Below are 13,078 nucleotides of genomic sequence, written 5' to 3'. Positions count from 1 at the left end.
TCAATCCCCACAGCTGTACAAAACCTAAACCAGGTCAGACCCAATGAGGGAAAAAGCAAAAGACTTACAAGGATGCAAGAAATCTCATTTAACAATCGCCTTTCCCAGAGAGAAAAGCAGAAAAACAAAGACACAGCACCCAAGTGTGCACCAAGCCAGGATCAGGCTGGCACGGGGACAGAAAGGCATGGAGGGCATCGTTGTGCCACAGGCAGGAGCACACACAGGACAATCCTTTCTTGACCTTCAAGAAAGCACTCCAATAGAGGTGGTCTACAGGTCTCTGAAGACAAGAGGGAGGCAAAATCACTGGTGCAGCAGCCCAGAGCATTTTCCATTCTTTTAAGAAAGAAAGGAGTCAAAGCTGTGCCATACGTTAGCACTTAAGCAGTGCCTACCCTCAGTTTCCCACCATCTGTACTACTCTCTGAAACTCCCCTTCTCATTTAATTTATTGCTGTGTGTCTCCGCCAAAATCAAAGACCTAAATATCAGCAATCTTGGTGGGAGGCATCCAGCTGCTCCGACTCCTTGTAGGAACAAACCCTATTTGTGCAAACTTGCATTGAGAAATCCGGGCAGCAAATCTTCCTAGGAACAACTTCCCATGCTTTCGGATTAGCAGATCAAGCTGCAGGCATTTCCCCTTCTGTATCTGTGAAATCCAGCGCTTTAGGACACAAAACCGGGTCTTTTCTAACCCTGGAACGAACCGATTTTGGAAGCACAAGGCAGGACGGCGGCAGCAGCAGGGGGGCAACAGCCGAGGCTGATCAGTGGTGGGCAGGGAAGCAGAGCACGGCCTGGGGGTCGTGTTCATGTGCTGTGTGGGGCTGGTGAGATGGGGCTTTTCTGGGGAGACTGGGGTGCTGAGACCTGGAAATCATGGCAGTGGCAGCAGCAAAGCCTGGCTCTGGTCACTCATCCAGTTCCCAGACCTCTCTCACCGCTGTTTCCCTGCCCATGGGATGAAGACAGCAGGAATTCCCTAATGAATGCAGCTATTTGCAAGTCTCTGAGCACAGAGATTACAGGGAAGAGCTCATTAAAAGCAGTTTGTAATGTCACAGCACAGGGACCTCTGTCCTGTAGCCACAAACCTCAATTAAAAAGGGAGCATCCTAAAAAATCAGTTTGTAGAGTCATCAGCCTCTGAGAAGCAAATAAGCATTGCTCCCTGCCCTCTTAAAGCCACAGATATCAGCTGATAAAAGAGGAGCAATCCTGCAAGCCAAACACCCAGGCAGTACTTGCATGGCAGGATTTGTAGCCTGGTGCCCTTTGATTTGCTCTGAGAGCGACAGAACAGTAGTCAAAAAAACATGAAGGGGAAGAATATTTCTAATGCCCTGGTGACCTGTCTGACACTGAAATCCCACCAGACCCAAGACTGTGCACAAAGACCATAGCACTGCTGCTGCTCAGACCCTGAGCTGCGCTTGGAGGGGCAAACAAGAGGGATGAGGGTCCCTTGGTGGGACTGGGGGCACCACTGACCTCAGTGACTCTTGGACTCACTTGGTTCTCAGGGGCTGAAACAGTCCCACAAAGGAGGTTTCATCTGCTTCACAGATCTGACAGCATATCTGGAAATTGTCATCTCCTTCCCACGCCATCACACAGCTTGGCTCATTTGAAACCTATTTTACCCTGGCTCAGTTCAACTTGTCTTATTCCTGCACACAACAGCAGCAGCCAAGCAAAGAGCAGACAAACCAGGACCCATTTCACAACCAGGACCCCCAGCGAGCCCCAGGCAAGTGGATACTGAACTGCAACCACAACAGCACAGGCCACAACCAAAACTCTCCACTCACCCCTCCTGCCCAGCATGCAACCTTTTAACTAGCAATGAGAAGGAGGGGATGGAGCCGAGATCCCTGACCACACTAGTAAGATCACTGTGTTTTCTCCTTTTTTTTGGGAGAGGCAGAATAATCCTTTTGAACTATGGAAGTGGGGGAGAACCGACATCTGTTCAGATTCAACAGCTTGGGTCTCACTGCTGCAGCTCCAGCTCTCTCCCAGTGGGTGGGAAAGGTCTCTAGCTTTTATTCAAAGGCACTGCCCTCACGCAGGGCCTTTCAGCAGAGGATGGCAGAGCACCTCGCAGACATTTAATTAAAACTTACAGCCCGCCCCGGTGAGGAAGGGATTATGAACAGGCCCCCAGCTCAGGCAGCAGCTCACCAGCACAAGCACCTCTTTCTCTGGCATGGCCAAGGCGTCCGGCTCAGCTGCAGGAGCGCAGCAGTCCCAGCTCCTCTGAGCTACTAAACACGCATCAAACAGCCCAGAGCCTTTGAAGAGCCATCAGAGCAGAGCGGAGAGACTGGGAGCACGCTCCAATGGGATGGGTAGGGGCTCCTCTCCACCCACTGAGCCACAGCAAGGAGATGGGTTCAGCTTGTGCCGGAGACACACACCCCGTGGTTTGTTACCTCTCTGCAATTTAAATACTACACATTTCCAAAGCATGGAATTACTGGGGGCCAATTCATCCACCTAACAGCTCTGGGAGCTACATAAAATGGAAAACCACCTTTTTTTTTTTCTTCTCTTTCTTTCCTTTTTTTTCTTAATCCCCCTGCTTACCTATGAGGTGAGACTTTTGCTGGTTGAATCACATCTATTTTAAACAAAAGTAAGTTCAGACATCTGCCTTTGCACAGTGTCAGCTGCGAGAAATGAGCTAACATCCAGATGCAGTGGCATGTCAGGATTAGCCCAGGCTGGGGCAGGAATGCTTCCATGTATGGAAAAATATTGGAGCAGTGAAACCATAAGCTTGGAGCTGAGTGAAGTGAGAGGCCCTGTCAATGAAGTTGCAGGCTCAGGTTTAGAGGATTTAGCGGCTCAGATCCACCATAAGATCCTCAGCACGAGGATTTATTTTACAATAAATTTCACACTTTTTCCAAAAGGGACTCCCACAGCAATGCTGTGAGACCTGAGGGTGAGATCCTACACCCTTCTGTTTGCTCTGGAAGCAGGATTTGGACCGCTGGGTACCATTAACGCTCCCCGCACCGGGCACGGGCTGGGGCGTTGATGGAGAGGTTCTGGCAAGTGCAAGGCTGCTGCTCACCCATCCCTCAGCTGCTGCCTCCTGCACAGCAGGATTTATCAAAGCCAACTCGGAGTTGGCACAAGGGATGAAGCAGTGGCAGTTCAAAAGCAAATGCTGAGCTGGATCAGCTTGGTCGGGGAATCAGCGCGGGCTTCTGCCAACGTCACAGCAAGGGTAGCGACTGCCGAAGCACGGGGAGACAGACACTGAAGTATTCTCTTCAACTGGCCCGGCACAAATCAAGGGGGCTCATTTGTCAGCATCCTGAGTTAACACTAATGAAGTAATGGCTATGACTTCATCTCTCCAGTGGGAATCTCTTGGGAACAAGGGAGAACTAAAATTTCTGTCTCCTGCTCTCTCACGCAGTTGCAATTTGTTTCAGTTGCCTTCTACTCTCTTCTGCAAACATTACTTAATTCTCACCCAGATTTTTAAATCCTTGCCCTGAAACATAAAACAATGTTCCCTTCTCAGCTGTCGAAGCCAAGACTCTCCGAGATCCCTCCCGGTGGGATCTGACCCCTTGTGCCAGCTGCCACCCACTCCCTGGGGTCCAACCCCGCCGAGCCCCTGCTCGCAGCTGAGGATGCCACCAGCTATTTTTCATGCCTCAGACATGGAATAAAAATCTGGCAACTCTTGGAAAATTAATTTTAAATGGGACCTTTGCATCTTTTCTCCATTAAAATATTTTAAAGTCAGGTTGGGTTTAGCCACAATTGTGATGGCACCTATCACTCGGAGTGCATCCTTTATGAACCAGTGGTGGTTGGGCTCTGCCCACCTCCCCATGCAGGCAGGGACCCTGCACACCCCCACTACCCCGTGCCTTGTCAGGGGATCCCACTGCTCTGTTTTGAGGCCAGGGGGGCTTGCTGAGCTCCAAACAGGGGCTTGATCAGATTGCAAACACTCGGCTAACACCCTGACGCAACCGAGCAGTCAGTCACTCACACTAAATAAAGACCACAAATTCTTTACATATTAATTGTTGGTTGCAATTGTTCACAGTGCTGAAAGACAGACATGAGAGCATGCAGAAATTCCTGCATCTTTTTAGTTCCACCCTTCCATTAATTGGCGTGTGTTCCATGCCAAATCAATAAGACACTACATTTTCTTTGGAAAACCGGGATGGTGAAAATGCGATCAGCTATCAGACAAGGCGCTCATGTTGTAATCTGAAACACTCGCATAATTCACTTTCCCACGAGAGAATTTAACATGTCTATTTGCTTACTTGTCAACTCATCCCACTCCCAGTTTCTCCACTGACCCCGTCTTTAATTTACAACGTAGAGATTTAACTCTAATTGTGTTTTTTTCCCTGCAGAGCATCAGCAGAGAAGCAGCGGTTCCAGCCAGCACAGAGGAAGCTGCTCTGCAAGGCAGTGCCAGGGAAAGCCCTCTCCCCAAAACACCCCTAGATCCCCCATCAGGGCTCCTACCCCAAGAACAGAGGGGAATTAATGTGCCCAGAGCCCAAGCTGTAAGGACTCCGAGCACCCTCCCCAGGCTGACAGTGCTCCCTCCTTTCCTAATCGTTATTATCTGGAGATGGCACGAGCACAAAGTGATCTGTCGAGAAAAACATTTCAAACCTATCGAGCATTACGCTGTGATGTGCCATGGAACCAGTTTAGAGAACGCACGCAGCTATAAAGTCCTGATTATTCAGTATTCAACCCAGCCTGAAAGCTCAGGAGTCAGCTTGTTATTTGCTGAAAGCGGGGGGCCTGAAATTACCCGTGAATAGTTCAAAGCTGCAGTTAATTCAACATCTCGACTTTCAAAAGCACAAAAATCACAGATTCCTGGAGCGTGTAAGCTTTTTAAAAATTACAAACTACTAACTGTCAAATCAAAGCAGCATATAGAAATCCACATGGCTGATAAGACAAATAGTTGCATTTTAAAGAGTAATTAAATATCACTTTGGAATATTTTGCTTGGAACTTGTTTCCCTGATAAAAAATGGGGAGGGGAAGGAGGAGGAAGCAATCCACACACACACACACACCAACGAGCTTCTCATCAAGCAAATGCTCAGGCAAACGCTGCTCAAACTTGTTTTCTTGAATTTTGAGTTCAGCCTGCTGTATCACAGCCTCCCGTACCCTCTTAAGTTTCCCTATTTCCCTACATTTCACATCAAACTCTAGCAATAAGGTGGAGACAATCACTGTGTTGAACCTGAATTGCTGGGGAGGAGAGCTGGGGCAAGAATCCCCCTGGTCTGGTCACCAAAAAGTACAATATTTCCTGACTTGGCTTAGATTAAAACCATACCCCAACTTCCATGCTGGGAGCATGGCTGAAAAAAACAGGAATGCAAAACAGAGAGCTCTACCCAGATGCAGTTCAGGAGAAGTGAAACCTTACCCCATCCACACGAGCTAATCCCACCAAGCACCGCTTTGAAACATTAAAAGTTTGTCCATGAGAAAGGATCAAAACGTTCCAAACCATCCTGGACTCGCCCAAAACCCGAATCTGCTAGTAATGAACTCACCACGGATTTCACACAAGCTCTCTCAGCACTGAGAAATACCTACAGGCAATGGTACAAAAGGATTGTCTGGAGTACTAAACAAGGAGACAGCTACTGCATTTCAAACTAAAACCACTTGAAGAAGCCACCATGTAAAGGCAAGGCAAACCTGATGTCAGTTTTTGGAATGGGATGTGTAGAGCCCAGTCCAACACTCAACCGTGTGTGATCAGCAAGAGCTCCCACTGCTTCTCCCCACCCTGGAGCTGGGAGAATTGGACAATGGAAAGATGTCCAAGCAGGCCCCCAAACGTGGGCAATTACCCACTGAAGGATGCAATAAACACCACAGCAGATGACACACATCAGCAAGACTTTTAAAATACTGAACCTGCCCCAGGGAAAGCACTTGGGCAGGCCACAGTTTGGACACACGGGGAAATCCAACCTCCAAGGACAACGGTGATGTTTTTGCAACACTTGCAGAACCAGGATAGTCCCCAGACTTGCTGTCTACTGACACGGGGATTTCACTGGAGGATTAGGTCCTGGCACAAGAGAGGATTGTTAATTGTACGGAGGATCACTGCAAAGCTGTGTGAAACATACACAGAAATAACGTGGAAAAGCGGCATCAACAACAACAAGAATTCAAAATGTTTTGGCTTCTGTGTCATCTGCACGATGTGGAAATACTGAATAGCTTATTCCTCAGTCATAATTGAAGTTCACTGTTGCACTTCTTCAAAATCAACACAGAAAAACGTCCCATTGTTCTGCACTTTCTTTTGTAAAGCTGCTACATGTTCAGCCTCTAAAGAATGCATTTTTGGAGAAGAGCTATGCACTGATTACTTTACAAAGCAAAGTTCCTTTGCTTAGTTCTGCAACCTGAGAGTAACAAATGAAATTGTCAACCGTGCATTTTTGAACGAACATTTTCATTTCAACATCTGGATTAAGATGCCACAATGAAAAACAGCACACAGGCTTCCCTCTGCTCCTTTCATACATCTCCCATTCTTACGTTTCAGAACCAGCGAGTTTCAAAGCAAACAAAGAATCAGTTGGTGCTGCTAATGCCTTGCTTCATACTCAATAGCCTTATGTCATGAGAAGACCATATTTTTCAAATCTACAGCTCCGCGAGCCAAAGATTTCATATACATTCCCACCCCAGAAATACAAAGTCAGGGATACAGCTGAAAGTGATTACCTAGATATTTTTATATGATGAAATTCAAAAGCTGCTTCAAGTGATTTACGAAATCTCCTGTTAGACAAATCCCACATCTGTGCTGACCACTCGCCTCCCAGATCTCAGCAGACAGAGATTTCAAACAGAAAAGTTCTGAGTCCCTGAATATCAGGGTGTACCTTAAACTCTAATCAAGGGCTTTAGGATTTTTCCTCCACAAAAAAAAAATTGTGTACAGTCTAATTTAATGACATTTCTATCTCCTCCCCACCATTTCTTGCACAAACTCTACCCACAAAATTAATACTTGGTGTCTTTTTAGGAGAGGCTCCAGTACATGATCTTTTTAAGCAAAGGGAAAGAAAACACCTTTTTCTTGAGAATGTGGGGGAGAAGAGAGAACATAATTAATTAAAAAAAAAAAAAAAAGAGTGGGTATTTGTTGTAAAAGGCTTCAAAGATATATTTGCAAACAAGCAAGAGTTTTGTCTCTTTTTACCCATCAACACTAAAACTACAAAATCCAAAACCACCAACTTGATCCTTTCCCCTCCTTTGGGCGAGACAGAACAAACATCTTCACACACGGGGAAACATCACATGCCTCTGTCACACCATTCAGCAAAAGACACATTACTAGTGAATGTGGGAGAAAATACAAACCCAACTTTCAATATAAAGGAAAATCATTCTGTCTCAACTGAAGGGTTATTTACCAGCTCCAGCAAAGAGAGATCCTCACATTGTTTTCAGATACTTGACTGAATAATCACAGAAAAATAGCCAACATGTTTTGCATTTATTTAAATCCAGAACAGAAGTATCTCAGCCTTCCCAAGGCTGGGTTTGCCTTCCCAAGAAGAATCTGGTCAACACTCAAGCAGATGCTTAAATGCAGCAGAGAGTAAACACAAAACAGGAGGCAAAGCACAAACCCTACACCACTCTGGCACTGTGGGGATGCACCAAGCAAGCGTCAGTAGAAAACTCAAGATTAAAAAGAATGAGGAAGATGACTGGACCAAGTAAAAACAAAAGCAAAGGCAAATAAAGAACAGCAAAAGATAAACTGCTGCTCTCCCAGTGCAGACCAGCTTACAGCTTTCTCTCCTCCAGCACCAACTCTCCTACACGGAGAAGTGTGAGAGGATCTACTCAACAAAGAACGTGGCCAATTTATTTTCTTTTTTAGCAAAGATGACCGAAACGTCCCACAGACCACAGCAGGACAGCACACTCTGCCCTCCTCCAACAACCTGTGTGCCATAAGCCCTTGAAGAGCACCCAAATTCACACCCAGTGTAGGTGGACTCCGCAGCAGGGATGGTCTGGAGCTCACCAGGAGAAGTCTGGGATCCTTCCGACAGCAGGAAGGGAGATACCTCGTTGTGGGCGCTGGGGGACATCAGGGCATGTAGACAGATGGGGGCTGTTTACACTACTGAGGCTCCCAGTAGCAATCAGGAATTAAAGCTGTTATTAAATCAACCCTCCAGAACTTGAGCAGATGTTCATGCAAGCAGATAACAACGGGGTGATGTTAAACCAAAACCCCAAACGAACAGAGACGCGGAGCAACATCTCTCCCCCACGTTCTGCTCAGCAGTGCCAGGCGCTATCGGAGGACAAATCAATTACCAGCAGCTACGTCGAGCTGCCCAAATCCGGGGCTGAACAGCTTAATTGAGGGACGTGTATCACGAGCTAAAGGCCTCCAATCTCATTTGGCACGTTACGGTTTTGTCCTTGAAAGAAAAACACCCAATAATAGGTCTGGCTGTGGCTCAGACGGAGGCATAATGCCATCCTCCTCATTAATCAAAGGCTTTCCCCACGTCCAGATGTTTGCTGACTTGTACTGCTTTCTTTTATTACTGGTTTGGAGACAGAAATTGCTGTATGTTAAAGTTACTCAAATTGAACTGGTTGTCCCTGGTAACTGCACCCCGGCATTATTGAGTTACTGAGGCATTCAACGAAGAGTGGCTGTTTGCTTTGACAATTCATACTACTTTCCCCAATAACCATGAGAGTAAGATGCTAATTTACTTTTAGGACTGTGGGAATTTTACTGCAAACCCAGAAAGGAGCCTGGTTGTTAGGATCTATCAACACTTGATGCCCAGGGTTTGGAAGAAGGAGAAATGTAGAAAAATGCAGAGTACACCAGAGAGAGAACGTGCACAATGACAAGTAGACATATTTTTCAATAATTCTGAGCAACAAAAGTGATGCTACAGCCAATACAGGACAGGAAGCCATCCTCTCTCCCCAAAGCTTTCATGACCTCAGTAGATAAAGTAACCAACCCACAATGGGAACGGGAAGCTGGAAGGGACTTCTGGAACTCTTTGAGTCCTGGCATCACCCACATGAGACCCTGCTGGGCAGAGCTTCTCCCAGCCAAGCCCTGCAACCTCCAAGCTTCCTTCCACAGGCTCAGGGAGCTGAGAGCTCAGGGACACAGCTCTCAACGTTTCCAACCCTTTCGCTCTCTCTACTCTGCATCTATAATATCTCCTTCTTCCCATAAATCTATATAATTCACTGGGGTTTAGGAGTATCCCTTGGTGCAAAGGAACCATAACTCAAAAGCACTGCCTACATTCCTCTAATGCTTTTGTTTTTAAACAAATTAAGCCCGTGAGTTACTGAACATATGCTCGACATCCCCAGCTCTCCCTGGCATGTTTTTGAAAAATAGAAAGTTTGTGCTTTTCTGGAGAGTCAGGTCATTAACCCGACTATTTAAAAAATCAGCCTATTACACAAGGAAACTTCTAACTGCTTGAGCTGCAGGTTATAAATCTCCTGTTTAGAAATCTGATATCCTGACATAATTGCCCTTACAACTTACAAATAGGTTCTCTGTTATCCATAGATTAAGCTTCCTCCAAAGCCACATCACATCTGCTTAGTTTTGAAAATATACAGCACGAGCTTCAATTACTTTACACTCCACACAAAAATAATCCTGAATTTAACTCAGGGCTTCTTGGAATAAGGGTTTAAGACCCCATAATCTTTTTATTTCATGTTTTCTTCCAATCTAATAGATGGAAGCACTGGCCAGCATGTAAAATTAATGCCACCTTCCACTTCTACAATTTCCCAACCATTTAACTGCGTTGCAGTGGAATTTTTAAAGCAAATATGGCAAGCAGAAGTCCCACCATCTAAATAATCTAAAATGTTCAGTAGGGAAATGGTAAGCTACTAATTGGAACCACAGTCTTTTCATGTCCCTGTAGGAAGATGGTTTGGTTTTAAAGAAACCTGAATTAAACTGTAATTTCTCTGAAGGACGAAGCTTCTGTTACAGCTCCTCTGATTAGCGAAACTGATCTCAGATCCCGACCACTCGGGCAAGCTCCCAGTTAGAAGTGTCTGGACTTCAAAGGGGCAAACTGGGGCCCTTCAGCAGCATCATCATCCAGGTGCATGGCATTAAACACGTGTGAGCTTTTAACGAACCGGGGGCTTAGCGACAAAAAACTGCAGCAAGCAAGGCAAAAAAAAGCCAACTCTGAGTTTCAAAGCTACGTCCCTTCTCAGCGGCAGGGACATCACTCAGCGCTGCCAGAGACAGGCAACTTTTCCTTAAACGACTCCTTTGCCTAAAGGAGAGAGCAAAGTGCTGGCAGAGCCGGGTTGGGAGACCCATTCAGGAAGAAGTCATCCCTCTCATCCCAACACAGCCTCTCAACATCCGAACACGGGGGATGCCTGAGGGGGTTCAGCCGCCCCTGACCCCACAGGTTACCGGCATTACCTCAACCCCACTGAAGCGGAGAACGAGCCTCACCAAAGCCAAACCAAAGCCTGCCCGCTGCTTCCACACCAGCAGCCACAATCCCTCGCTGGAAAGATGTTTAGAAATGGCACTGTGGGGCACCATCTTTTTAATTCTTGCCCAATTGCTTCCAGAGATTAGATTTGTAAAGAGGATTTATTTATTTTTTTTTTAAACTACAAACGTCGCGAGCTCGGTGGGAACTGGAGGCTCAGCCTGTGCCTCCTCGTCCCTCACACCCCGCCCCGCCTGGGGTCTTAACAGCGCCTTTTGTCCATTATGTGTCTCTCTGATTACAAACTCTCCAGATGAGAGGCTGTAACTGACAGAATATCTGAACACACCGAGTGCGGAACGAGAGCCACGAACCCCATCCCACAAACTGGCCGGGCAGCTTCGCCAGCAGCTCCCGGCCGAGCCGGGCTCACTCGCTCCCCAACCACCGCGTGTCCTCCCACGGCTGGTGGAGGCCACAGCCCCTTTCCGTGCCCAGACCCACTCGGGAGCCCACGGGCACCGCGTCCCCGGCCCACACCCAGCTCTGGTTCCCACCTGAGCGGTGCCGTGCCCCGCGTCCCGGCTCGCAGGAGCTGCTCCGCTCACGCCTCGCCCGCAGACGCGCTCCCCTGGGGGACCCCTCGAGGCCAGCGGGTGCCATCACCCCCGACAAGCCACGACCCACAGCCAGGGCTTCCTGCCCCCCACCCGTGCGGGACGGAGCCCGCGGGGCTCCCCCGGCGCTGCGGCTCCCAGGCCCCGCAGGAGCCCGGCGAGGCGCTGTCGCCCCGCGGGACAGCAGCCGACAACCCCTTCCCTGCTCCCGGGGGAACTTTCTGGAAGGCGCCCCCCGCCCCCAGACAAAGCCCCGGGCGCGCCCCCCACCCGGCCGCGGGTCTCACCTTGCGGTGCTTGTCGGCGAAGGGCAGCGCCAGCCAGGGCATGGCCCGCACCGCCTCCTGCCACTGCTGCTGCTCCTGCTCGGCCGACACGAACACGATCTCCAGGCGCTGCCCGCCGGCCGCCGCCGCCTCCCCCCTGAAGCGCCCGTAGAAGGCGGCCAGGCTGGCGCCGAGCTGCGCGCAGGGGCCGCCGAGGCTGCAGCCGAAGTAGAGCCCCACCAGGGAGACCCCGCGGGCGGCCAGCGCCGACACGGCCACCTCCTCGCCGTCGGCGGCCACCAGCACCTCTCCCAGCAGGTCGGTGAGCGCGCCCGCCATCCCGCTCCGCTCCCGCACCGCTCCCGCCGCGCTCCGCGCCCGCCGCCCGAGCACGCCCCGCCCCGCCAGGGGGCGCTGCTGCGCCGCGCGGCCCCGCGCCCGCCCCCGCCCCTGCCCCGGGCAGCGCCGCCCCGTCCCGGCCCCGATCCCGGGAATGGGACCGATCCCGGGAATGGGACCGCTTCCCTCTGCACCGCCCCGGACCGGCCCCGATCCCGGGAATGGCACCGATCCCGGGAATGGGACCGATCCCGGGAATGGCACCGCTTCCCTCTGCACCGCTTCCCTCTGCACCGCCCCGGCCCGGCCCCGATCCCGGGAATGGCACCGATCCCGGGAATGGGACCGCTTCCCTCTGCACCGCCCCGGACCGGCCCCGATCCCGGGAATGGCACCGCTTCCCTCTGCACCGCCCCGGCCCGGCCCCGATCCCGGGAATGGCACCGATCCCGGGAATGGGACCGCTTCCCTCTGCACCGCCCCGGACCGGCCCCGATCCCGGGAATGGCACCGATCCCGGGAATGGGACCGATCCCGGGAATGGCACCGCTTCCCTCTGCACCGCCCCGGCCCGGCCCCGATCCCGGGAATGGGACCGATCTCGGGAATGGGACCGCTTCCCTCTGCACCGCCCCGGACCGGCCCCGATCCCGGGAATGGCACCGATCCCGGGAATGGGACCGATCCCGGGAATGGCACCGCTTCCCTCTGCACCGCCCCGGACCGGCCCCAATCCGAGAATGGGACCGCTTCCCCCTGCACCGCCCTGGACCGGCCCCGATCCCGGACCGCTTCCCTCTGCACCGCTCCCGGCCCCTCTCCCAGCGCCTAAAGCGGCTCCAAGGGATATGGAGACCGGCTTGGACAAGGGCATGGAGTGACAGGACAAGGCGGAATGGTTTCCCACTGACGGAGGGCAGGGGCAGATTGGATACTGGGGAGAAATTCTCCCCTGTGAGGGTGGTGAGGTGTTGGCACAGGTTGCCCAGAGAAGCTGTGGATGCCCCATCCCTGGAAGCGAAGTCCAGGCTGGATGTGGCTCTGAGCAACCTGCTCTAGTGGAAGATCTCCCACCCCATAGTAGGAGGGTGGAACAATAATGTCCCTTCCAACCCAAACCGTGCAGTGACATCCCGCTGGCCCCATGTGGCGGTGAGGGTTGGACCAGCCCTCCCCAAACCCTCAGAACAAGTGTTTCCCTTCTTTATTTTCAAAATCGAACGTAAATACATGTTTACCCCTAACAAATGAGGGCAGAAAAACCTGCAAGCCAATCCAGAAATATAAAAGTAGATTGGGCTGCGTT

General features: G+C 50.5%; 1 protein-coding gene across 1 annotated transcript in view; it reads right to left on the bottom strand.

Annotated features, from left to right (window-relative positions):
- The window catches only part of NXN (nucleoredoxin), a 49,202-nt gene extending 37,372 nt beyond the window's left edge, over nt 1-11,830 (bottom strand). Inside the window, exon 1 of the mRNA XM_051809254.1 lies at nt 11,455-11,830. Coding sequence (XP_051665214.1) covers nt 11,455-11,772 — 318 coding nt within the window. The 5' untranslated portion in view covers nt 11,773-11,830. The remainder of the gene's footprint in view (nt 1-11,454) is intronic.
- Nucleotides 11,831-13,078: the final 1,248 nt, after the last annotated feature.

Source organism: Manacus candei, unplaced genomic scaffold, assembly GCF_025592945.1.
Source record: "Manacus candei isolate 608988 ecotype Guabito, Panama unplaced genomic scaffold, ASM2559294v1 h1tg000076l, whole genome shotgun sequence".
NCBI lineage: Eukaryota > Metazoa > Chordata > Aves > Passeriformes > Pipridae > Manacus > Manacus candei.
The sequence above is the reverse complement of the archived record's forward strand: the minus strand, read 5'-3'. Positions and strand labels throughout refer to the sequence as shown.